Source organism: Siniperca chuatsi, linkage group LG2 (assembly GCF_020085105.1).
Source record: "Siniperca chuatsi isolate FFG_IHB_CAS linkage group LG2, ASM2008510v1, whole genome shotgun sequence".
In the NCBI taxonomy this organism is placed as follows: Eukaryota; Metazoa; Chordata; class Actinopteri; order Centrarchiformes; family Sinipercidae; genus Siniperca; species Siniperca chuatsi.
This window is the reverse complement of record NC_058043.1, coordinates 6,603,889-6,629,166: the sequence shown is the minus strand read 5'-3', so window position 1 is coordinate 6,629,166 and position 25,278 is coordinate 6,603,889. Positions and strand designations below refer to the sequence as shown.

Sequence of the window (25,278 nt, the reverse complement as noted above, 5' to 3'; positions counted from 1 at the left end):
GTTGTATTTCATAACATAATAATCATTTTGAAAGTAATCACTGGCACAAGTAAGTTGTGAGGCCATGACTGGGCGGAGCTTGTGCCTATTTTTGTGTTTGTGGCTAAAACTTAGCATCACCAACCAACCAACCTGACTTTTAGATTAAAGTTGATATATTGCAGTATACGTAATATAAAAAAGTTAATTTTTCACACCAATTTTAAGATAAAATAAGATGAGATAGAACTTTATGAATCCTGAGTTGCAGTACAAGGTACGAATGAGTGCAAATATAAAATATACACAATGCCAAAAAATATAAACAGATTAACAGTAAGGATCGTAAAAATATAAATATATGTTCCCAAGCATCAAAAAGGGGCACAAGTGCTCAGAAAATAATGTTTTTGACCTAGAGACTCAATCCCTGAAATAAAATTTGTGAGGAATTCTTTTGGATGAAACATATGTGGTCTTTCACGTGAGAACAAGAATTTGGGATGCAAACATTGGTTCTCCTAAGCTTATTATGCTCCTCTGAACATTTTAAATGAAATAATCCACTAGCGAAATAAAATGAATAGTGAATTAACTATAGTTTCTTCTTAGTAATTGTCTATTACTATCTGCCGGAGGATCTAAGAGCAGCTGGAAGTGTTGAAATTTTTAAACTTCTTTCTTAAAACCTACCTCTTCAGCCAGGCTACTTTGTTTCATTCTCTTATTTTATTGTATTTGTGTTGTAAAAATGTTATTTTATCTTTTTGTGGAGGTGGGTATGGGTAGCTGTCAGCTGCAGAGGGAGAGGTGGTGGAGTTGCTCAGGTGTGCAGCATCAAGGAGAGATAATTGACACAGCTGAACCCGGTTAACTAATTATGCTCTCCTTAAATACAGTAGCATGCTGGACACAAGGGAGGAAGAAGCAGAGGCGGTCAGAGGAACGGCGGATGCAGAGGGAAAGATTGTGTGGAGAAAAGAAATAAAGAAAGAATAAACTGAAAACGTGGTCTCAGCGTGTGTCTCAGGGCCAAGGGAACTCACAGTAGCACGATTCGGCTACAACCAGCGCCCAACATGGGGCTAGATTAAGACAATTCACGCAGGGAGATAAAGTGCTTGTATTACTCCCTTCGTCCAGCTCCAAATTACTCGCCATGTGGCAAGGACCCTTTGCGGTCACACGGCGTGTCGGCGACGTGGACTATGAGGCTGTGCAGTCGGATAGGGGAGGGGCAACGCAGATCTACCACCTCAACCTCCTAAAAGCATGGAGAGAGGTGGAGCCTGTTGCTCTGGTGACGACGGTGGGTGAGAGAGATGAGTTTGGGCCTGACAACCATCTCACACTGTCCCAGAGAACAGACGTTGCCGAGTTGCAACGGCATGTTGCCGACGTGTTCTCCCCCCTTCCGGGTCGCACCAACCTCATTGAGACTCACCCGGGAGTGATGGTGCGTTCATGGCCCTACCGGTTGCCTGAGCACAAACGGAAAATGGTTCAGGAAGAATTAAAGGCCATGCTGAAGATGGGGGTAATAGAAGAGTCCAACAGTGCCTGGTGTAGCCCCATCGTTCTTGTAGGCAAGAAGGATGGGACCATACGGTTCTGTGTGGACTACCGCAAAGTGAATGATGTGTCACGATTTGATAACTATCCAATGCCTCGGGTCGACAAGCTCCTGGATCGGTTAGGCACTGCTCGTTTTTTCACGACACTGGATTTGACCAAGGGCTACTGGCAGATTCCCAGTCTCCAGAGTCTAAGGGAAAGACGGCCTTCTCCACTCCATACGGGTTGTACCAATTTACAACACTTCCGTTCAGGTTGTTTGGGGCGCCGGCCACCTTCCAACACCTCATGGACCGAGTACTGTGTCCGCACACTGCATATGCAGCCGCCTACCTAGATGACGATATCATCCACAGTGACAGCTGGGCGGAGCATATGCTGCAGGTGGCTGCGGTGCTCGGGTCATTGAGGCAGGCCGGTCTCACTGCCAATCCGAAGAAGTGTGCGGTTGGTTGGAGGGAGGTACGATATCTGGGGTACCACTTGGGCGGTGGGCAGGTGCGCCCCCAGGTAGACAAGACGGCTGCAATTGCCACCTGCCCGAAGCCCAAGTCAAAAAAAGAGGTGAGGCGGTTCCTGGGGCTGGCCGGCTATTACTGGAGGTTCATTCCCAACTTCGCAGAGCTGACCAGTCCCTTGACTGATCCCAGAAAAGTGCCTCAGATGCGGTCTAGTGGAAGGAGCAGTGCCAAATGGCATTCGAGAGGGTAAAACAAGCCTAACTTTTCTCTCCCTTTTGTTCTGCAGACTGACGCGTCGAACAGAGGAGTGGGGGCCGTTTTGTCCCAGCAGGTGCAGGGTGTCGACCGTCCGGTCGTATACATCAGCCGGAAGCTGTCAGAGAGGGAGGCCAGGTATAGTACAATCGAAAAAGAGTGCCTGGCCATCCAGTCGGCGGTTGGGGCCCTGCGGTATTACCTGCTGGGGCGCCCATTCACCCTCTGTTCGGACCATGCCCCCCTCCAGTGGCTCCACCACATGAAGGATGCCAATGCCCAAATCACAAGGTGGTATCTGGCTCTCCAACCTTTAAATTTCAAAGTGATCCATAGGCCGGGGGCGCAGATGGCCGTGGCCGACTTCCTTTCCCTTTCCCATGGGGAGGGGGAGTAGGTTGGGCCAGATGGCTCCCCGGCCTATGTTGGGCGGTGGGGGTATGTGGAATTGGGTATGGGTAGCTGTCAGCTGCAGAGGGAGAGGTGGTGGAGTTGCTCAGGTGTGCAGCATCAAGGAGAGATAATTGGCACAGCTGAACCCGGTTAACTAATTATGCTCTCCTTAAATACAGTAGCATGCTGGACACAAGGGAGGAAGAAGCAGAGGCGGTCAGAGGAACGGCGGATGCAGAGGGAAAGATTGTGTGGAGAAAAAGAAATAAAGAAAGAATAAACTGAAAACGTGGTCTCAGCGTGTGTCTCAGGGCCAAGGGAACTTAGTAGCACGATTCGGCTATACTGTTATTTAAAAATTTTTAATTATTGTTTTTATCCCTTTTATCGATTTGATTTGTTTTTATTTTGTTGTCTTTTTAAATATTTTATCCACTTTTCAGTCTAGCGTTTATCTAACTCATTATTATTATACTTTGTTCTGTCTTTTAATCTATTTTATTTCACTCTATTATGGTCTACACTTCTCGTGTTGTCAGTCATGTGAAGCACTTTGAACTGCATTAACCTGTATGAAAGGTGCTATACAAATAAAGTTTGATTGATTGATATGTTCTGTTTGTCTGTGTGTGTGTTATATGTTGTGAGTTAAATACATATAATAAACAATAATTAAACAAGAAGGAATTTCAGTGCCTAATGTCATCACTTGGCAGAGCCTATGCCTTTGTTGTTGTTGAAACAAATATATTCAGAAACTAATTTGGTGACCAAAACACTGATACTGAAAATATTTCAGTCTAAATAATAATTGTTTTTGACTAATGGTGAATTGCCTTACTATTATAAGTGCCCCAGACCAAAAAGTGGCACAGCCAAATTCCTTTCTTATGAAATTGGTGGTGTTCAAAGGAGCTACTGTAGCTAGCAAACAAACTGGTAAGATGCTAGCTCACCAGGTAAATGCTAGCGGGGCCAACTACCAAAAATATATGTCCAACCACAGTAGCCCACCAAGCTAGCAGCTGGCTTGGTCACTGACTAGACAAAAAGTTAATACAATGTGTTCAAGAGATGTATTTGTATCATTGAGTCCTGTGTGATGACAGTCCGCAGACCATGCTTCTTTTGTGGGCCAGTTTATACTGGATATACAGCTAATATAACAGCTTCCTCTGTTTTCAAAAGGGTCCAATTGCAGCACCTCAGACCACTCTCCTCATTTGGGGCCTCAGGAGGGAGGTCATGCTTAAACCTGGCTCACAGAACTAGGGGCCCCAGGAGGGAGGACTGCAGTTAGACCCTTCTCTCTGTTTTGGACTCTCTGGTCAGCACCATAGACTATATAAAACATGGATGTAGTCTTCATGACATCACCCATAGGTTTCTGAAGAGCCTTTGTGAAGCTCAATGTGGAAGGCTACGCCCATCGCCATCTTGGCAGTCCCTGACTCTGGCTAATCCAAAAATGGGTAAAGAGGTGGAGCTGAGGTGGGCTGAATGAAGCCTGGTTGCTGACATCACCTAGCGGCTAGCCACCTGAGAGGGCACCTACCTATCATTCAAAGCTGCCCTTAATTATGCATAACTTTAAGCTCAGAGTTGAACTCTGTTGGGATTTACTCATAGATGTATAATAAGATCTGGATACGGCACAGCCGCTCAGCCTTCAGCTGGGCCAGATGTCTTCAGGTCCTCTCACACACTGTTTAATTCTTCTTCAGTAAAACATTTGAGTCGAAGTGTCCAGTGCAATATAGATTTTACTGTAATATTGTTACGGAACAGACAGGCAGGGGACACCGAGATGGACAAGAATGTTCTTTATTTGATAACAGCCCGAAAGAGTAGGTATGGAGAGAAGGAAGACTGTAGGAGGGAGAATGCACTGGAGACAGGAGATGGCTGGAGACAGGAGAAACGCTGGAGAAGGGAGAATCACTGGAGACAGGAGTATTGCTGGAGACAGGAGAAACGCTGGAGAAGGGAGAATCACTGGAGACAGGAGTATTGCTGGAGACAGGAGAAACGCTGGAGAAGGGAGAATCACTGGAGACAGGATCTCCCTTCTCCAGCCAGAAAACAATAGGCCCAATTGAGAATGATTTCCGCATGGGAGCCGAAACGTCTTGATTCTGAAAACAGTGTCCAGATGACTACGACTGAAACCTTTTCTCAATTGTGAAAATGGTCAATTGTGAACATGGTCTGAGAACTCCGAAATTTAAGCTACTCTGTGTTGCATAGGCCCTGCCCTCAGGGAGGAGTCTTCCTGAGTGTCTGCTGTTTACCCTGCCTAGTTTCACCTGAAACTGACCTTCTTTTGTTTTCATGATGGCCCAGTAATCAGGCCTATTGTTTTCTGGCCAGAAAACAATGAGAATGACTTCCGGATGGGAGCCGAAACGTCTTGATTCTGAAAACAGTGTCCAGATGACTACAACTGAAACCCTTTCTATGATGGAACACTCCTGGACGAATGAGGGACTACACCGTCTCATTTTCCCCATAGAACACCATTATAAGAGAGACGTCTGTAAAACTGTTGACAGGACACCTCAAACTGCAAACAAGGTGAATTATCACTAATACGAATTTTTGATCAATGGAGGTTTTATATTTATAAAACTTCCCTTGAGCCAAGAAAAGTGATTTAAAAATCTGTGACATCATCACAATGTAAAGTCTATGGGCCGGAAACTCAGAACCCAGAATATTCAGTGGACTGCATACCCTGGAAGTAAACCTGGAAGCTAGACACTTTTTTGGCGTATGCACCAGGCAAGCAATTCTTAATGGACTGAATAGGCCACTTTGGGTTCGGTATCCAGGTCTTATACATCAATATAATACATCCATGGATTTACTTCATCCATGCAAAAAACTCAACTTTATTTAAATAGCACTTTGCACACAACAAAGAAAAATATAGCAGAAGAAAGGAGAAAACAAAAATTATAATAATAATTAAACTAATTATAATAATCACATAACATCACATAGTTACACAATGCAAAAAGAGACTAAAGAAATAATAAAACTGGTTAGGTTGGGTATAGTTAAAGTGCCTATAATTCTATTTTTATAATAACAATGTATTAAATGACAATGTGAAAGGTGTCACTTGTAGTGATGAACCTACAGAGAATTATCCATTAAAACTGCATACACTGCCAGCACCGCTAAAAACCACTTCTAATATTTACTACTTATATTTCCTTAGTGCAACAGCTATGACAATTTAAAATACTGTCCAATCCACGCCCCCACCAACTGTGTGTTGCTTTAGGTACTGGTGAGACAATTAAATCGATTTTATGAAGGCTGGTTTCATTAATACATTCATAAGCTTGAAGGCTTTTCAGACACCAAAACACTGCACAGCAATACAATACAGTGAGACAGGATTTTACAGCTGGTTATCACAGCGACAATCATTTTATCCTCCGTCTCCATGTTCATGAGATTAACTGTAGAATTATGGTGTAATCTACCAGGAATGTGTGCTAATAAGTATGTAAATGGCCAATGCAGCATCTTGCTGTATGAGGTCACATTGCAAAAGTTGACGCCCCTGTGTGTTTTTGCCGGAGTCTCTCTGTCAGGATCCCTGCTGTGTCAACACAGTGATCACATTCAAATGAATCGCATTGCTGATTTCAGTGAGAATGTGGGGGTGTCACTGTGGCAATTGATTGGCTTTAAGTTTGTAAGTATAATCACCCACTGTTGTGTTTTCTCCAGGTCTGGATCAGGCCCAACCCACACTGAAAAAGATGTACTCAATAAAAACTTTTTTCCATACTGCATTGATGTTACTTTGTGGGTATTGTGGGAAATATTTTCTTGCTATCTATTTAATAGTCTTTTGCCAAAGGTCACAATGTGCTCATTTACTGCAGAGCCATGATGCGTTTCATTTTAATCAAAGAAACATTGAATTCATGATCAGAAAGCAACACACGAACACTGGAAGGAAACAAGGTGACTTTGCTGTGTAGAGTCTGGGAAGTTGCCGATAAGCACTTCTAATCATGGGGGGAGAAACGATCAAAGTTTCCATCCCAGGAGCTTTGACTGTCTGGACACTCCTGTCAAACAGGAGTGTGGGAATAACAGTTCAAGCAGACAGGTGTGTTGTGTAGCAACAGTGGAAAAAAACATTTCCTTGCTGTACATTATTGATATATAAACTTGCATAATCTGTGTGTTAATTTTAACCATAGAAAACATGAAGCAGTGATGATCAGGAGCACATAAGAGAGGTAGGTCATCTTGACCTGTGCATACCAGAGTGAATGTGTAACTAGGCTTGTTAATGAGGGAGTTTTGGAAAAGAGTCTTCATACAATAGGGTACCTGGCTGTACTGGGAACAGGCTTGCACAGGTGATGTAGAGGTTGGCAGGAATTTCACTTATACAGTGTGGTTTACTTGCACCCTGACGCGGGTAAAAGCGTAATGGCATATGATCCCGTTTTAATTCATAAGTAATCAGAGTCTCTCAGTGACATCCGTGTTTTGATTATGGACCAATAAGGAATACCCAACAACCTATCAGGAGGAGAATGTATTTGGAATATAAGTGAATACACAACTGAGCCTGTTCAGTTGTACTTGTACTGTTTTGATATTACAGTAAATCTATATTGCATTGAACTCTTTCGACTCAAGTGTTTTACTGAAGAAGAATTAAGCAGTGTGCGAGAGGACCTGAAGACATTCGACACGGGGTGGGGGGTGGGTTAAATCATGTGTTAAATCATGTCATGTAACACCTCTAGTGTTTACTTTAAATTAGTAATGGTGTAAGTGTTTAAAGGTGTTTCAAATCTGTCTCAGATTAGATAGAATAGCCAGGTGCCCATGTGGACACTGAAAAAGGTTTTTGCTTGCTGTAATCATTGCTGCTGTTTATACTGGACATTAAGAGATCCCTTCCTAATGTGCCTACAATGTAAGTGAAGCACAAAATTTAATTAAATGTATTCAGTTCAATTTTATTTATATAGCGCCAAATCATAACAGAAGTTGTCTCAGGGAGAGATAAGATGTTGAGTTAGTAACATGCATTAATGGGATAATAATGCATACAGATGGAGAGGGAGAGGAGGAGAAAGGAGCTCAGTCCATTGTGGGAAGTCTCCCAACGGTCTGGGCCTATAGCAGCATAACTAGGGTATTGTTCAAGACTCACCAGAGCCAGCCCTAACTATAAGCTTTATCAAAGAGGAAAGTCTTAAGCCTACTCTTAAATGTGGAGATGGTGTCTGCCTTCCGAACCCTAACTGGGATCTGATTCCACAGGAGAGGAGCTTGATAACTGAAGGCTCTGGATCCCAATCTACTTTTGGAGACTCTAGGAACCACAAGTAACCCTACACCCTGGGAGCACAGTGTTCTAGTGGGGTAATAAAATATTATGAGCTCTTTAAGATACAAATGTGCCTGACCATTAAGGGCTTTGTAGGTGAGGAGAAGGATTTAAAATTCTGTTCTGGATTTTGCAGAGAAGCTAATATTGCAGAAATATCCTAGTTCTTGTCAGTACACGTGCCACAGCATTCTGGATCAACTGGAGAGTTTTATAGTGGTCATATTATGCTTTTTGGCTTTTTCCCTTTCCTTTATTATTATTATTATTATTATTATTATTATTATTATTATCATCATCATCATCATCATATATAATAGGTTTGCAAAGTGAAAAAGCCCAAAGTCCACCCCAAAGGGAGTTTCCCTCTCCCCACAGAAAACACTGCTCCTGAACTGCCTGAACAGCTTGATTGTAGTCCAGCCTTTACTTCCGCAACGTATCTACATCACTATGTAACACGTGTCATAATGCACAAATTGAGCAGTTTCCACAAGTACACCTAAATATGAAAATAAAATAATGTTAGATACCCTCCAGGAAGTCAACGGGCATAAAGTTGTTACTGTGATGTCGAGACAGTGCACAGTTAAAATGTTACCTATGAAAGATAAATTTGTTACAAATTAATAACTTACCACTCTGAAACGTCTTGCTCCAGTCTAAGTTGTAAAGCTGGTTTGGGTTGTTCTGCCTGTGTTTTGGTATCAGACTCGGGCTCGAACACGTAAGCCATAGCTACCAGCTGAAGCGGCTTTGTTTTGGATCACACCACCTTGCTCGTCAGGACCCGCCCTAATCTGCTTCGGACTGGCTAGTAGTCCTTACCTCGGTACTGCGCATGTGTAACTCCCAACAAAGATCGAATAGAAGTGAGATGCCTCACTCGTTAGCTAAAATGGAGTGTTTAAGACACAGGATGAAAAGAAGTGGATGTGCAGTATGAGAAATATATATATGAAAAATATGGTGTTTTTTGAAAATTAAACCATGTAAACCTATTCTGGTACAACCCCAAAAAAAATTATGAACCTGAAAATTAAGCATAATATGACCACTTTAAGGGACTTACTGGGGCAGCCTGATAATAATAATAAATAGCCTGCAATAATCCAGCCTAGAAGTAACAAATGCAGGAGCTAGTTTTTCTGCATCCTTTTGAGACAGGATGTGCCTGATTTTTGCAATGTTACATAGGTGAAAAAAGGCAGTATTTGAAGTTTGTTTTATGTGGGAGTTAAAGGATAAATACTGATCAAAGATAACTCAGAGATTCCTTACAGTGTGGTGCTGGAGGCCAGGGCAATGCCATCTATATCTTTAGATCATGTGTTTGGGGCCAAGTACAACTTCAGTTTTGTCTGTGTCAGGATACTCCAGGCTCCACTACCCACTAATCACCCACACCTGCTCCCAATTACACTCCTGCTCCCCATTAGTTCCCAATCACAGCCAGTATATAAGCCCTGCACTCACCTCAGTATGTGTCCGACCTCGTTCAAATTTAGGACTTTCCATGCCCCTCGGCATAACACTTCTATCTCCCTTCTCCAAGCGACCTCCCTTCTCCAGTGTTTCTCCTGTCTCCAGCATTTTTCCTGCCTGCCTCCAGTGATCTCCCTGCCTGTCTCCAGTGACCTCCCTGTTTGTCTCCAGTGATCTCCCTGCCTGTCTCCAGTGATCTCCCTCCTACAGACTTCCCTCTCTCCTTACCCACTATATCTGGCTGTTATTCAATAAAGAACTTCCTTTGTCCATCTCGGTGTCCCTTGCCTGTCTATTCCGTAACAGAAGGTCGGACCGTACCGTAAGGATGACAGCCCTGAGTCCCGATGGCCCCTTCCTGGACCTGGAGAGTCTGGTCCAGCGGTATCTCCTCACCCATCCTTCACCACCCCTGGTGGCTAGCGAGATGGCGCAGCTGGGGTCCTTCTTGGGCTCAGCGGGGGAGTGTGAGGAATTTTTGGTGAGGTCTTACCTGGTTTTCCAACTGTATCCACGCCAGGTTCCTACTGAACAATCCAAGGTAGCCTTCTAAGTCCTCCGGCTAGTCGGCCTGGCACTTAGATGGGCGGGATCCCTATGGACACAAGACGAGGCAATCCTTAACTTGTTGGGCAGGTTCATATCGCTCCTTAGGAAGGAGTTTGGCCCATCAACCGGCCGCCGCTGCCACCTCCAGTCCCTGCTGGATCGCAGCAGCCTCCTCCAGTCCCTGCGGGATCGCAGCAGCCATCACCCCTGCAGGCTGGCAGCACCCGTCCTGATGTCCCAACGGAAGCTCCCCATCCTGATGTCCAGCCGCTGGTTCCCAGTCCTGAGGTCCAGCCGCTGGCGCTGGATCCCTGTCCTGCTGTCCCGTCGCCGGTTCTCTGTCTGGCTGTCCCGTCGCTGGCCCTTGATGTGGTTCATCGGCCTCCAGATAGCTCCCGCCTTAGACATAGACCTCCAGGGGGTTCCCGCTTTCGCTGCAGACCTCCCATGGGTCCCCACCTTCGCCGCCAGGTCTCCGAAGGTTCTGGCCTTTGCCGCAGGCCTCCCAAGAGTCCCAGCCTTCGTCTTTGCTGCCGGCCTCCTGTGATTCCCAGCCTTCGTCTTCGCCGCAGGCCTCCTGTGATTCCCAGCCTTCGTCTTCACCGCCGGCCTCCGGAAGGTCTCGGTCTTGGTCTCAGTCTTCCGGTGACCTCCCACCTGTACCACAAGCATTCAACCAGGCCTCCAGATGGGGTCGAACGTCATCACAGACTGCATGAGTTCAGCTCCTCGCCTGTCAAGCCTCCGGGTCGTCCGCCCAAGGTCCCCAGCTCCTCGCCTGTCAAGCCCCCGGGCAGTCCGCCCGAGGTCCTCAGCTCCACCCCGGTTCTGCTACCAGGTCGTCTGCCCGGGATACTCTAACACCCAAGACCACGTTCATGATCATCAGTACGAGACTCCCTGCTCCACACCTGTCCAACCTCCTGGTTGTCCATCCGAGAGTCCCTGCTCCACACCTGTCCAACTTCCTGGTCGTCCGTCCAACACTCCCTGCTCAAAACCTGTCCAACCTCCTGGTCATCCGTCTGAGACTACCTGCTCCACACCTGTCCAAACTACTGGTCGTCAGCCCGAGACTCCCCGATCCACACCGGTCCAAGGTCCTGGTTGTCCATCCGAGGCCACCCAGCTCCACACCTGCCCAGGCTCCGGCCGGTCGCCTGGATCAACCCGCTCCCCGTGGTGGAGGACGACCACGTCAGTGGGGTTTTTCAGCCCTCGGGAGCTTGCTGCGGAAGGGGGGGGGGTACTGGTCAGGGATACTACAGGCTCCACTACCCACTAATCACCCACACCTGCTCCCATTTACATTCCTGCCCCCCATTAGTTCCCAATCACAGCCAGAATATAAGCCCGGCACTCACCTCAGTATGTGTCCGACCTTGTTCAAATTTAGGACTCTCCATGCCCCTCGGCATAACACTTCTATCTCCCTTCTCCAAGCGATCTCCCTTCTCCAGCGTTTCTCCTGTCTCCAGCAATCCCTGCCTGTCTCCAGTGATCTCCCTCCTACAGACTTCCCTCTCTTCTTACCCACTATATCTGGCTGTTATTCAATAAAAAACTTCCTTTGTCCATCTCGGTGTCCCTTGCCTGTCTGTTCCGTAACAGTCTGAGTTTAACATCAGAAAATTGCAGGTCATCCAGGTTTTTATATCCTTAAGGCATGTTTGAAGTTTAGCTAAGTGATTGGTTGGTTTCCTCTGGCTTGATCGATAGAATTGGTCCAAGCACAGAACCTTGTGGAACTCTGTGACTAACTATGGCATGCATGGAGGATTCATCGTTAACATGTACAAACTGAGATTGATCTGATAAATAGGAATAAAACCAGTTCCTTTAATGCCAATTAAATGTTCCAGCCTCTGTAATAGGATGTAATGATCAATGGTGTTGAAGATTTAACAAGACAAATACAGAGACAAGTCCATTGTCTGATGCAATTAACAGGTCATTTGTAATTTTCACCAGTGCTGTCTCTATGCTATGATGCACTCGAAATCCTGACTGAAAATCCTCAAATAAACTATTGTTATGTAGAAAGTCACACAACTGACTGGCGACTGCTTTCTCAAGGATCTTAGAGAGAAAGGGAAGGTTAGATATAGGTCTATATATAGTTGGCTAAAACCCTGGGATCAAGAGTGGGCTTTTAAAGAAGAGGTTTAATTACAGTTACTTTAAAGGACTGTGGTACATAGTCTGTTAATAAAGACAGATCATATCCAGTAAAGAAGTGCCAACTAAGGGTAAAACTTCTTTAAGCAGCTTAGTTGGGATGGGGTCTAAGAGACAGGTTGATGGCTTAGATGAAGAAATTGTTGAAGGTCGAGTAAAGCAGTCTAAATATATATCAGGTTTTACAGTTGTTTCTAAGGTTCCTGTGTTTGAAGATAAATCAGTACCGGTTGAGGACAGGACGTGATAAATTTTGTCTCTAATAATTCAAATTTTATCATTAAAGAAGCTCATGAAGTCGTTACTACTGAGTGATATAGGAATACATGGCTCAATAGAGCTGTGACTCTCTGTCAGCCTGGCTACAGTGCTGAAAAGAAACCTGGTTTTCCTCTATTAATGTTAAGTAATAGACTGCTCTGACATTACGGAGGGACTTACTATATGCTTTAAGACTATCTTGCCAGACTAAAGTTTTCATGATGTTTGCTTTAATTTGCAGGTTTGGGGGTTATACCATGGAGCTAACCAATTTAGTTTTAATATCATCTTTTTTAGAGGGGCAATAGAGTCGAGTGTCGTTCGCAGTGAGCCTGCAGCACTATCAACAAGATGGTCAGATTGGGAGGGACTAACATTTGCATAGGAGTCCTCTGTTATATTGAGACATAGCACTGAATTAAATGCTGATGGAATCATTTCCTTAAATTTAGCTACAGCACTATCAGAGACATCTAGTGTGTTGCCTAATGGCGTGTAGCAGTAATATGAGTTCAAAATTTTAAATAATGGTCAGATAAAAAAAGATTCTATAGAAAAACTATTAAATGTTCAATTTCAATGCCATGTGCCAGAACAAGGTCGAGGGTGTGGTTAAAACAGTGAGTGGCTTCACTCTGACAGAAGCAAATCAAATCAAATAATGAGATAAACGCAGTACTAAGGCTATCATTATCAACATCCACCTGAATATTTAAATCACCTACAATAATTACTTTATCTGTTTTAAGGACTAAACTTGATAAAAACAGGAGAAATGATTACAGCAAGAACCACCTGTCAATGTTCACCTGGCTATTGTTTAAAGACAGACTTGAAAAAATGTGAATCTATCCTTTAAATTGGTCTAAAATTGGCCTATTTCTGTGAGAATGGTGGGCAAACGGTGGACTGAGGGTGAGTAAATTTTTTTTTACCAGAGATCATAATTTTCCAGACTGTTTAATTTGCAATCAATATTAATTCCTAGTCTTTGATATACAAGAGATTTGTGATACTGCTGATGTGCCTGATATGTAGCTACCATACACTATGTGGACAAATGTGTGGACATACTTTTACCCGAACATTGCAGCTACAGTATATGTGATAATTGAACATGTGAATCCAAAACCATGGGCATTAACCTGCTGCTATAACAGCCTCCACTCTTCTGGGAAGCCTTTCCACCAGATTTTGAAACCTGTCTGCAGGTATTTGCTCACATTCAGCCACAAGAGCATCACTGAGGTCCAACACTGATGTTGGGTGATAAGGCCTGGCTCACATTCGGCATTCCAGTTCATCCCAAAGGTGATGACTGGGGTTGAGGTCAGGGCTCTGTGCAGGCCAGGCAAGTTCTTGCACATCAAACTGGGAAAAAACATTTTATTTTTTCTTTATTTTCATACTGTTGACATAAAGTTGGAAACACACTAACATCTAAAACATCATTGTATGCTGTAGTAATAAGATCGGATATGATAAAGCAAAGATATTATATAATAATGTACCATATGTGGCTAATATGCTATCCTTCCAGTAACCTCACCTTGTGCTTTAGCTCCGAGGAGACATACAAAACATTAATACATAACAACAAAACCACCACCACCACCAAGTCTCTGTCTGTCTGTCTGATCAGACACACCGATCACATCTTCTGTCTGTCAGTAAGTCCACCCGTCAGTCGTTGACTTTGTGAGCTCGTCGGCAGAACGTCCAGTGATGTTCCACTGTGTTCTCATTGGCCCGTTCGCTCATGTGGTGAACCCGCGTGTTGCGTATTGTGAAACCCTGGAAAATAACGAGACAGGCAAACTGAATAATCTCACCACATAAATTCTAATTTTGCTTTAAGCCATGATTAAAAAAAAAAAAAGATGTTGCATAAAGCAAGCCATTCATGGTGACCAATTATTTTGAACATGTAAAGACTTGAGAAGTGCAGTTTTATTTGTGGCTTTTTCACATGAAATACACATGTACATGATGAAACATCTACCATCATATTTTTAAACAAAATAAACACTGTAATGTTGACCAATAAGCTAAAAAATAAATAAATAAATAAAAATAAATCACCTAACAGTGACGAGCTATGATCTAATTTCTTGGGGGCGACGTCAGAATTCATTAAGCTGAAGTACTCCGATTGATCTAAACAGTTTTTCTAGAAGGAAGATAATTTATACAAATGATGTTAAAGATGAGATAAAAGCCACATACAGCTTTGGAGATGAAGTCAAGCAGGTGGACACGCAGGCTGACTTCCTGTTGGTGGTCACATGGTCCGAAGGTGAAGGACACCTGGTAGTCTCTGGTGTCCATCATGTGTTTGTTCCACTTTGTGAAACTGCTGGAGATGGACTCCAACACTGCATGGACCTAATAAAGACAGAGAGTCATTTGACAACTTATTTAAAACACACATCCATATGTATAAACAAACAGTATAATATTCATTTCTATGTTTGGTATATATTAACTATAGGTTTGTTTTATATACTTTATATACTGCTTCATATACTTGCAATATTTACTGAAAATAATCTGACATAAAAAAATCCCTTTTTTCCTTTTTAAGCATAAAAGTGAAAGACCTTTCAGTGTTAGTATGTGATATTATACCGTACATACTTATCAATCGGTAAATCCACTTGTACTTTACACTTATTTTAATTTTATACTTATATCCACTTTGTACTTAATTTATCTTGCCTGTATTATAGTGTATTATATTTTGATTTGCTAGTACTTCTATTCCTGTGTGCATTGACGTGACAGTGAGCAGCTGTAACAAAAGAGTTTCCCCTCGGGGATCAATAAAGTATTTCTGATTCTGATTCTGAAAAAAGTTATATGTACACAGTGAAAAATCAATATTTGATGTTTTCCATCAAATTAACTGATCTGCAGCTCAATATAGATTTTATACAAAAAATACGACTTTACTTATATGCCTGCTAAAATCATCTACATACACGCCTGTTATTATAATATATTACATTATTTTAAGAGTAGATTATTTACAGAAAGACAAAACTGAAGTATAACAATATATAGATGATAATGTCCCTGTTAAGAGAAGGAACAAATGTATGAACCTGGTCTGAAACACCTTTCCAAAGTAAATGTAAATTCTGCATTTTATGACACACTGTGATTTTTAGAGGTAGTATAGTCAATAGAAAGTGAGGGAAAGAGGTGTATATTTGCACTAAGCAGTACATATTAAAGATGAGAAAATGTTTCAAATTTAGTGAAAATGAGTGGTTATTCTGAGTTCTTTGACTCCATGAATGAACAGAGAAAATACAGAGACAGAAGCAGACAGGAGGGTCTGAAGAACAACAAGATAATAATGCATATAATCATGTTTTGTATCACTGAATATTCTGCCTTGATATATTGCTACAACCCAACCAGACCTGTGTCCACTGACCTTGGTGGTGATGGTGAGCTGGGTGATGATGACTGCAACAGGGTTGGAGTACTTGGACAGCTTCCTGGTGCTGGACAGCTCCACCACCTCTTCGTAGGTGTCAGTGGGGTAGGGCAGCAGGGGTTTGGGGTCTCCCAGGCACTGGATCAGGGGCTCGACCTGATAGAAGTCAGCCTCCTTCCTGAGCAGCTCAGTCTCCTTGAAGTCGCACGGCAGTGTCAGCTCTGACGTCCGCAGGAAGTTGAGGATGTAGCTGAAACAGCAGAAACAGAGACAGGATCAGTCCAGACTGCAGAGCTGATGATTCTGTAAAACTCTGAGCTGTCAGTTAAAGTCAGGACAGGAGGGGAAAGAGATGCTGTACAACTCCAGAGTGAGAAAAGTGCTCAGAAAAATGTCAAAAGTTTCATTTCTAAAAAAGGAAAGACTTTACTAATTTCCTGTCAAACAGCTGGTCACTGTAGTTTTCTCTCTCACCCCAAACTGGTTCCTACTCAAAGAGGAGGAAAAAAAAGGATTTAGTGCACTTAGTTGTGGAAACTAGTTTCAGTTTCAGTGGCAGATGAATACATATCCGGTGCTCTAGTGAGTATTTCTAGCAACAGGACGGTGTGTGTGGGATTGTGTCAAAATAAACTATAGTGTGTGTGTGTTCATGGTAATGAAGGAACATGTCACCCAGTGCAACAGTGTGGCTCATTGATGTGTTTTTAATAGTTTTTGAACAACAAACTTTGGATACACACACATTACTTGTTTGAAGGGCCTGCATACAGAATTTATTAACATGAAGGAAAATATAGGTCAAAGGAGAATGGCCAGACTGGTTCAAGCTGACAGGAAGGCCACAGTAACGCAAATAACCACTTACAAGTGTACTTAGTGTAAGTACAGTACTTGTAGTTAGTTACAACAGTGCTACGCAGAAGAGCATCTCTGAACGCACTGAACCTTGAAGCAGATGGGCTACAGCAGCAGACCACACCAGGTTCCATTTCTGTCAGCTAAGAACAGGAAACTGACGCAATAATGGGCACAGGCTCACTAAAACTTGACAGTAGAAGATTTGAAAAACGTTGCCTGGTCTGACAATTCTTGATTTCTGCTGTAATATGCAGATGGTAGAGTCAGAAATTGGTGTAATTAACATGAATCAATGAATCCATCCTGCCTTGGTTCAGGCTGGTGGTGGTGGTGTAATGGTGTGGGGGATATTTTCTTGGCACACTTTGGGCCCCTTAGTGCCAATTGAGCATCGTTTAAATGCCACAGCCTACCTGAGTATTGCTGCTGGCCATGTGCATCCCTTTATGACCACAGTGTGCCCATCTTCTAATGGCTACTTCCAGCAGGAAAACGAGCCACGTCACAAAGCTCAAATCATCTCAAACTGCTTTCTTGAACATGACAATGAGTTCACTGTACTCAAATGGTCTCCACAGTCACCAGATCTCAATCCAATAGAGCACCTTTGGGATGTGGTGGAATGGGAGATTAGCAACATGAATGTGCAGCGGACAAATCTGCAGCAACTGCATGATGCTATCGTGTCAACATGGAGCAGAATCTCTAAGGAATGTGTCCAGCACCTTGTTGAATCCATGCCACCAAGAATTCAGGCTGTTCTGGAAGCAAACCCAGTATTAGAAAGGTGTACCTAATAAAGTGGCCGCTATCTTTATAACGATTAGCATGTAAGCATACTACGTTTGTCCCATGGGTGGCGCCAGAGAAAAAGTCATGTTGTTACATATGCATGCATTACATATACAAATGAAAAGGGTTTATCTTCTGTACTGTGGCCAATTTAGGACATCTAAAGTTAAATGCTGATATGCAAATAATTATTTGATGATAACATGACAGTGTTTCACATGTAACGTGTAAACATGTTAGCATGTTTAGCATGCTAGCTTGCCACAAACTGACTATCACAAAGATAATCCAAACAGAATATATACTTATGTTTGGATATTGAGTTTACAGCAGGGTAAATATGATTCATCTCATCAGGTAGCTGCAGATTTTACTATTCACAAATATATAAATCTGCCACAAGGACACACACACACTTATACATACACACAAACACACACTCACCGAAACAGCGGACCGTCACGGTCGATGAAGTAGTTTCCATGTGCGTCCCTGACGGTGGGGAGGTCTCCTCTGAACATGGCTCCCAGCATGGAGTCTGGGTAGCGCTGCAGCGTGGACAGAGACGTGCTGTACACACAGCCGCCCACATTCAGAGTCACTGACTCCCCCATCTGGACAGAGCAGGAACAGCAGTCAGAGACAACACTGAAGGTCTTTCTCAATACAGAGCACACCAAGAACGATTTTGTGTGTTTGGGACTTTCAACTTGGCTAGCTGAACTCTGGAGTCTAAACTCCTGAAAACAGAAGGACGAAGTATGCTCAGTTTTTAATTGGGACAACAGTGTTATCATCTCATCTCATCTGTGCTCAGGTGATTACACGTAAACACACCTGTACACCTTTTATCCTCACTGTAACATATATTTAAAATTATTCATTAGCTATTGGGGAAGAAAATTACCTTCAAGTAGATTGGGTATCGCTCATGATCCACATTAAAAATTGTTTTTTTGTTAATGTCATTATAAATTTCAGAGTTTCAGCTATCGGTATATTCATTAAGTCGCATTGGGCATGAGTTATCTACAGTGACGTACACAGATTTTGAATATAGAAATAGAGAGCACTGGTATCAGATCTTTACTCAGTATCAGCAGATAGTTGAGTTGGTAACAGGACAGAGAAAGTTGGAATGGGTACATCCCTGAACTGAAATCCAATTCCTAAAAACACGTTTTAACCCTTAATCAACTATTAGAAGGTCCAACCCAAAGTGAGGACAGACCAAAATGTCCAGACATAGATAGACGTACAAATACACACACACAGAGCATGAAAGTATGTGTCATCATTCAAATGTCAGACATTGTTCAACTAGCCAAAGGCTTAACTGCCAGAAGGTGGGACAGTTCAGACAGAAAAATGTCTGCAGCAAAGTAAAAAACACCTCTCACACACACTTCCTTGTGCTTCTATCCTTCTGAGGACCATCACTGACAATGCATTCCCTAGCCCCTTACCCTAAACTTAAACCACCACTAAATGCCTAACCATAACCATAACCTAATTCTAACCTAACCCTTAAAACCAAGTCTTAGCCTTCAAACAGCCCTTTGAAGTTGTGCCAAAATGTCCTCACTTTCCAAAAATGTCCTCACTCTGTAGGTAAAAAAACATGTTCCAGTCCTCACTATGTAGCAAGTACAAGTAAACACACACACACACACACCATGTGACCCATGTCTCCATTCTCCATCTGCAGCCCTGGGCTGACTGTGTTGTTTCTCTTCAGGTCAGACTGTTGAGAAGATCATTTCTGTGTTTTTCCACCAACACCTGAAACAAGAGGACAAACCGCTTGTGAGATGGTTGCCATGGAGATAATCAGCCAGCTGATGCTGCGTTGCTGCGGCCCAGACATCATCTGGCTGATTAGTCTTGCGTCCCTGATGTGTCCACAAACTGCCAGCCAGTGGGAAACAGGAGGAGGAGCTGTGGACGTCATTTCTTAAATCTCAGAAACAACTGCAGATTTAAAACAATAAATGAACCTCGCACAGCATTTTAACGAGCTGTGATTATGGCTGAAACGATTCCTCGAGTAACTCGATTACTAAAAATCATCTATGCAAATATTTGCATCAAAGCTTAGTTTAATCCATATAATTACATACAGCGCACTGTGTTTCACACAGATTATTACAGTCGCACAACGTGCTGACGCTGTATGTGATCAGAGACAGTTCAGAGCGTCTTTGGTGTGATTTGACAGCGCAGATTACAAAAAGGAGGAAGAGAGAAAATAGCGAGGGGCGCAGAGAAGAGACAGGCCAGAGAAAGCGACAGAAAGTGTCCACGAAAACTCTGTACAGTGTTTCTATTGTAAAACCGAACTAGCCTACCACAACAGCCCGACGTCTCTGCATCCAGTCCACAGAGCGGACCCGACACAAGCTGTATGAAGGCTAGTAAACAATGTAGGCTAAGTTAATTATGACTACATGTAATGGCTACTTAACAGCGTAAATCAATGTGGTGGCTAGTTATGATGTCCCTAAGTTAGCTAGGTTTTGTTCTAGATATTAACCACAGAAAATAAAATGCTGCGGTCAGTTTGTGAAAGCCTGAGCTTCATTCATGTTATTTATTATTATGATAGTCACAGTTCCTGTGCATTTGTTTTTGCCTCCTACAAATGCCACAAAAAAGACAGTAAAGGCTTACGTTACGCCTGAGCTGTAGTTAGGCTGAAACTTGTAGTTCTGAAAGTTAAGTTCTCAATTGAGAATGACTTCCGGATGGGAGCCGAAACGTCTTGATTCTGAAAACAGTGTCCAGATGACTACGACTGAAAACTTTTAGCATTTAGCAGCTAAAGAGCCAGATAATTCCCTTGTTGGTGGAGACCAAACCAGAGGTAAAAAGAGAGTTATTATTGGACTTACATTCATCAGGTGGACACAAACATGAATCAAATGGGATAATAATGTCACTCCGTATCCCCTGGATCTGCATTTCAGCTGTATTGCAGTAACTAGCTACTGTTTTTACTGTTCATACTCATACAATAAAAATAAAAAAATGTTTATAGATAAAGTACTATTTAAAAAATGAAAAAATTCTGACTAAGGAGTTTTGTGCTTTGCTGCTGAATAAAAGCAGAGGTTAAAAGACAATTGTGATGGATTTAAAAAGATATTCTTGTCAATCCAAGTAATATGTATAATGTGTGTACATATTATTTACTTATACATGCACAACATGATGCATTAGCTGACTGCTGAACTATTAAAAGAAAGGCTTAGGTCAGCAAAGTTAACACACTTCGGTAATTTCTCAATTAAAATCCGATTCTGATAATAGTCGGGGTGAACTCTGATGAATAAACGGATAAAGGCTGAATAAAAAGCAGACTTACAGATATCGTAGAAAAGGTTTCAGTCGTAGTCATCTGGACACTGTTTTCAGAATCAAGACGTTTCGGCGTTTGTGAAAAAATGGGACGGGAGCTAGAAATTTAAGCTACTCTGTGTTACATAAGCCCTGCCGTCAGGAAGGAATCTACCTGAGTATCTGTTAATAGCTAGTTTCACCTGAAAACAAAGGGAGACGTGTATTAACAGAAACAATTGGATCAAAAACTTATCAGACCGCATCCTGACACAGGCGGAAAAAGATGTGCTCTCCAAAAGGGCTCAACTTTTCAGTTACATCCAACCACATCCCTGCAGTGCACTACATCACAGCCACAGAAACAGCCATTAGGAAGAACAAGGCTGCAGACCTGAGGCTACGTGTCACATCAACACTAAAGAGTGCCAAACCGCCTCCATCCAACATTACATCCGAAGAGAGGAGGGCACTCGCAGCACTGCAGAAGGATCACAGCATAAACATTCTACCAGCAGACGAGGGTCGCTGCACTGTGATTCTGAACACAGCCGATTATGAAACCAAGGTCAACAACCTTCTTGAAGACACAACCACATATCAAAAACTTAAGAGATCCAACCAATGGCTACAAGAAGGTTATAGACTGTCTACAGAAGCTTGAGAAGGAGGAGGTGATAGACAGGCCTCTGTACTACAGACTATACCCTGGGGAAGCCATTCCTTGCATCTATGGCCTTCCCAAAATTCACAAAGAGAATGTTTCACTCAGACCCATCGTGTGCAGCACAGATTCCATCACATACAACGTAGCCAAACATCTGACTACAATCTTGGCTCCACTGGTGGGGAACACAATACATCATGTGGAAAACACACAGAAATTTGTGGACAAAGTGAAACATCTCCAGTTGGACCCAGATGACGTTATGGTTTCTTATGATGTTGTGTCCTTGTTCACTTGCATCCCGACCTCAGAAGCAGTGACAGCGATGAGGAGAAGACTGCAGGAGGACTCCACCTTGCAGCAAAGGACCAAGCTTACACCTGAACACATATGTAAACTATTAGACATCTGTCTCAACACAACCTACTTCCAATTCCGGGGACACTTCTACAGACAGATTCACGGCTGTGCTATGGGCTCTCCCATCGTGGCCAACCTGTACATGGAACAGTTTGAGAAGAAGGCATTATCCTTGTTCCCGGGCACACCACCAAGTCATTGGTACCGCTACGTGGATGACACCTTTGTGAAAATCAAGAAACAAGACTTGGAAGCGTTCTCAGAGCATATCAATACTGTGGACCCCAACATCAAGTTCACGCGTGAGGACGCTAAAGAGAACCGCTTGGCCTTTCTTGATTGTTCTACACTCAGAGGAGAGGACGGAAAGCTCCAGATAGAAGTGTACAGGAAACCAACACATACAGATCAATACTTGCTCTTTGACTCACACCATCCATTACAGCACTAGCTGGGTGTAATCCGGACATTACAACACAGAGCCAAAGAAGTGCCCACCGGCTCAGAGGGTAAGAAGAAGGAGGAAAGGCATGCCCAGAATGCACTCTCAGCCTGTGGTTATCCTACTTGGGCTCTCAACAAAGTTAAAAGAGCCAAAAAACAGGACAAAAGTGTAACAGAACCTAGAAGGAACGGTGTCTCCGTCCCTTATGTATCTGGACTGTCTGAAAAACTACAAAGGATCTTTAGACAGCACGATGTTCCTGTTTTCTTTAAACCAGGCAACACTTTAAGACAGAAACTCATTCACCCTAAGGACAAGTTACCCACACAGAAACAGAGCAATGTTGTCTACTCCATTCAGTGCAGTGAGGAAAACTGCAAAGAACGGTACATAGGCGAGACCAAACAGCCACTTCACAAAAGACTTTATCAGCACAGACGACACTAACTCAGGATTGCAGAGCGCCGTGCATTTGCATTTAAAAGCTACAAACCACACATTTGAAGACAGCGAGGTGAAGATTGTAAGTAGAGAGAAGAGTTGGTTTGAACGGGGCGTCAAGGAAACCATTTTGTGAAAAAAGAAAACCCCTCTTTGAAGAGAAATGGTGGTCTGAGATTCAATCTGCCCAAAGTCTATCACAGTGTATTAGCACCTTGGTCACGCCAATCACATGCTAATCAGGTACTTAACAGTGATGAAGTAGATGCAGCCAGAAAATAATAGGCCTGATTACTGATTACTGGGCCATCTTGGAAACTATTAGGTCAGTTTCAGGTGAAACTAGCTATTAACAGATACTCAGGTAGACTCCTTCCTGAGGGCAGGGCTTATGTAACACAGTAGCTTAAATTTCTAGTTCCCGTCCCATTTTTTTCACAATTGAGAATGACTTCCGGATGGGAGCCGAAACGTCTTGATTCTGAAAACAGTATCCAGATGACTACGACTGAAACCTTTTCTACGATAGAACACTCCTGGACGAATGAGGGACTACACCGTCAGACTTACAGATACCTGAACTATAAAGGTTAACATGATAAAGTCAACATAGTTGATACTGGTACTCATTAAAGGCATTTATTAATCAAAAATACTAAACATTCACTGGTTCCAGCTTCTCCAATGAGAGGATTTGCTGTTTTTCTCTGTTTCATATCAACATAAATTGAATATCTTTCGGTTTTGGACTGTTGGTCGGACATTTGTCATTTTAGTCTCTGTGCTTGGCAACTTTACAGACTTAATAGTTAAATAGGAAAAATAAACTTTAGATTAATAGATAATGAAAATACTTTGTATTTGCAGCCTTGATCAGTAATAAAGCTGAAACAGTCTAATCGATCAGTCGACTGACAGAAAATGAATAGTCCATTCCATCAGAAATCAATCACTTTCTGACCTCACCTCTTTCGATTTGAATGCATTTCTTCCTACATGTTAACTTAACACAGACATATTCTTCAAAAATAAACAACAGTTTGGTTCTCTGTTTATCGGAAAGCTTCTGACAGGATGCCCCAACATTAATTGGTTCCAGCTTTTGAATTGTGAAGATTTTCTGCCTTTCTCTGTTTATATCATTGTAATTTCAGTGTCTTTGGGTTTTGAGTCGACGTTTGGAAAAACAAGTAATTTGAAGACATCATCTTGGGCTTTAGGAGACAACAACATACACTGAGTAACCAGTTTGTCAGTTACAATCCAAAGCAGAAAAAATACAAACCCTAACACTGTGAAGCTTATCATTATCAGCTGTTGTTGACAGTCAGCTGATTTAACAGTGGTGATTTTAGAAGCTGTAGTTTGGTGATGCTGAGCTGTAGTGCGTCATACTGTAAAATGTTTCTACTGTTTTCCCACATAATGTTGAAACAGGAAGATGAAGGAGCATATTAGAAACACCTGAAGGTGAAGGTAACCTGTTGTGTGTGATGATTAGCACTGCTGTCTGTCTCTACGTCTGAATTAAGCTAGCTGCGGATAACGGCAGCTAGCTAGCTAGCTAGTTAGCATGATGAATGCGTCACACCGTCACTTTGACAGGTTAAACTAATTTTTTTTTAAAGTTCGTTCAGTCTTACCTATAACCGCTCCTCCAACACCACTCACTGCTGCTTTAACACCACACACACCTGGAGGTAAACGCTCCTAGCTAACCATCCGTTTACATCCATCAGGTAGCTACAACACTGTCAGGTTAGACACCGACTGTGAGGAAACTTCCGGTAGCACCTATCAAAATAAGACATTATAAGTTGTTACTATAAAGATGAGAATAATGATAAAAATAATAATAATAAAATGTATAATAGTGAGTATATTCATAGCTGTAGAGCTGTAGAAAGGATTTTAGAAATACTGAGATCAGTACCCCCCCAGTAGTATTTTATTTTGGGTCAAATATATTCGGATTTAATTTTATTTCCCAACATGAAGGTCTAAATGCCAGAAAAAATCCGGATCATTTACTTAAATGATTAAATTAAAATTTAAACATATATAGTCTAGAAATACTGGAATTGGCCTATAAACGTTTTTTTGTAATTGTGAAATGTAAACTCCTCCAGGTTGCTAAGACCCCCAAAATCCCAAAGTCATAAAAAGTTTGGAGTAACCTTAAAACAATCAGTGTATTTTTTTAATAACAGTATGTATGTATTATTAATAGCATATATTCATTTATAATTTACAGTATTTATAATATAAATGTTATATTCTATTACTTATTTGTTATCGTAGTAAATGGTATAGTGTGTAATATTTGAGTATATTAACTGTTATTAAGTTATTGTTAGATATTTCAAACTTAATTTCTGAAATATTATGAGAATCATATTGCTGTATTATTTCACCTACTTA

At 42.3% G+C, this 25,278-nt stretch overlaps 2 protein-coding genes across 3 annotated transcripts; one reads left to right on the top strand and one right to left on the bottom strand.

The window, feature by feature from the left end:
* The first annotated feature begins 843 nt into the window (after positions 1–843).
* Positions 844–4,391, top strand: LOC122882921. The gene is made up of 2 exons (XM_044210883.1): positions 844–2,408; positions 2,843–4,391. The coding sequence occupies exon 1, from the start codon at positions 1,139–1,141 to the stop codon at positions 1,889–1,891; it is 753 nt and encodes a 250-aa protein (XP_044066818.1). The 5' UTR covers positions 844–1,138; the 3' UTR covers positions 1,892–2,408; positions 2,843–4,391.
* Positions 4,392–13,882: 9,491 nt separating this feature from the next.
* Positions 13,883–24,654, bottom strand: kctd6a (potassium channel tetramerization domain containing 6a). 2 transcript variants are annotated; one of them, XM_044210820.1, is made up of 6 exons: positions 24,501–24,650; positions 19,284–19,390; positions 18,053–18,222; positions 15,953–16,205; positions 14,737–14,895; positions 13,883–14,304 (listed from the first exon to the last, which is right to left on the bottom strand). In XM_044210820.1, the coding sequence occupies exons 2-6, from the start codon at positions 19,308–19,310 to the stop codon at positions 14,194–14,196; spliced, it is 720 nt and encodes a 239-aa protein (XP_044066755.1). In that variant the 5' UTR covers positions 19,311–19,390; positions 24,501–24,650; the 3' UTR covers positions 13,883–14,193. The 2 variants fall into 2 exon arrangements, with proteins under 2 accessions (XP_044066755.1, XP_044066763.1); XM_044210828.1 differs by lacking the exon at positions 19,284–19,390 and having other exon boundaries at positions 24,501–24,654.
* Positions 24,655–25,278: the final 624 nt, after the last annotated feature.

What these genes read in the sequence shown, in the direction of transcription:
- LOC122882921 (XM_044210883.1), top strand. Translation starts at nt 1,139, where the DNA reads ATGTGGCAAGGACCCTTTGCGGTCACACGGCGTGTCGGCGACGTGGAC.
- kctd6a (XM_044210820.1), bottom strand. Translation starts at nt 19,310, where the DNA reads ATGGAGAATGGAGACATGGGTCACATG. An exon ending in CGTGACGGTCCGCTGTTTCG is followed by an intron (nt 16,206 to 18,052) that starts GTGAGTGTGTGT and finishes CTGCTGTTTCAG; the next exon opens with CTACATCCTCAACTTCCTGC. An exon ending in TTGACTTCATCTCCAAAGCT is followed by an intron (nt 14,305 to 14,736) that starts GTATGTGGCTTT and finishes GTTATTTTCCAG; the next exon opens with GGTTTCACAATACGCAACAC.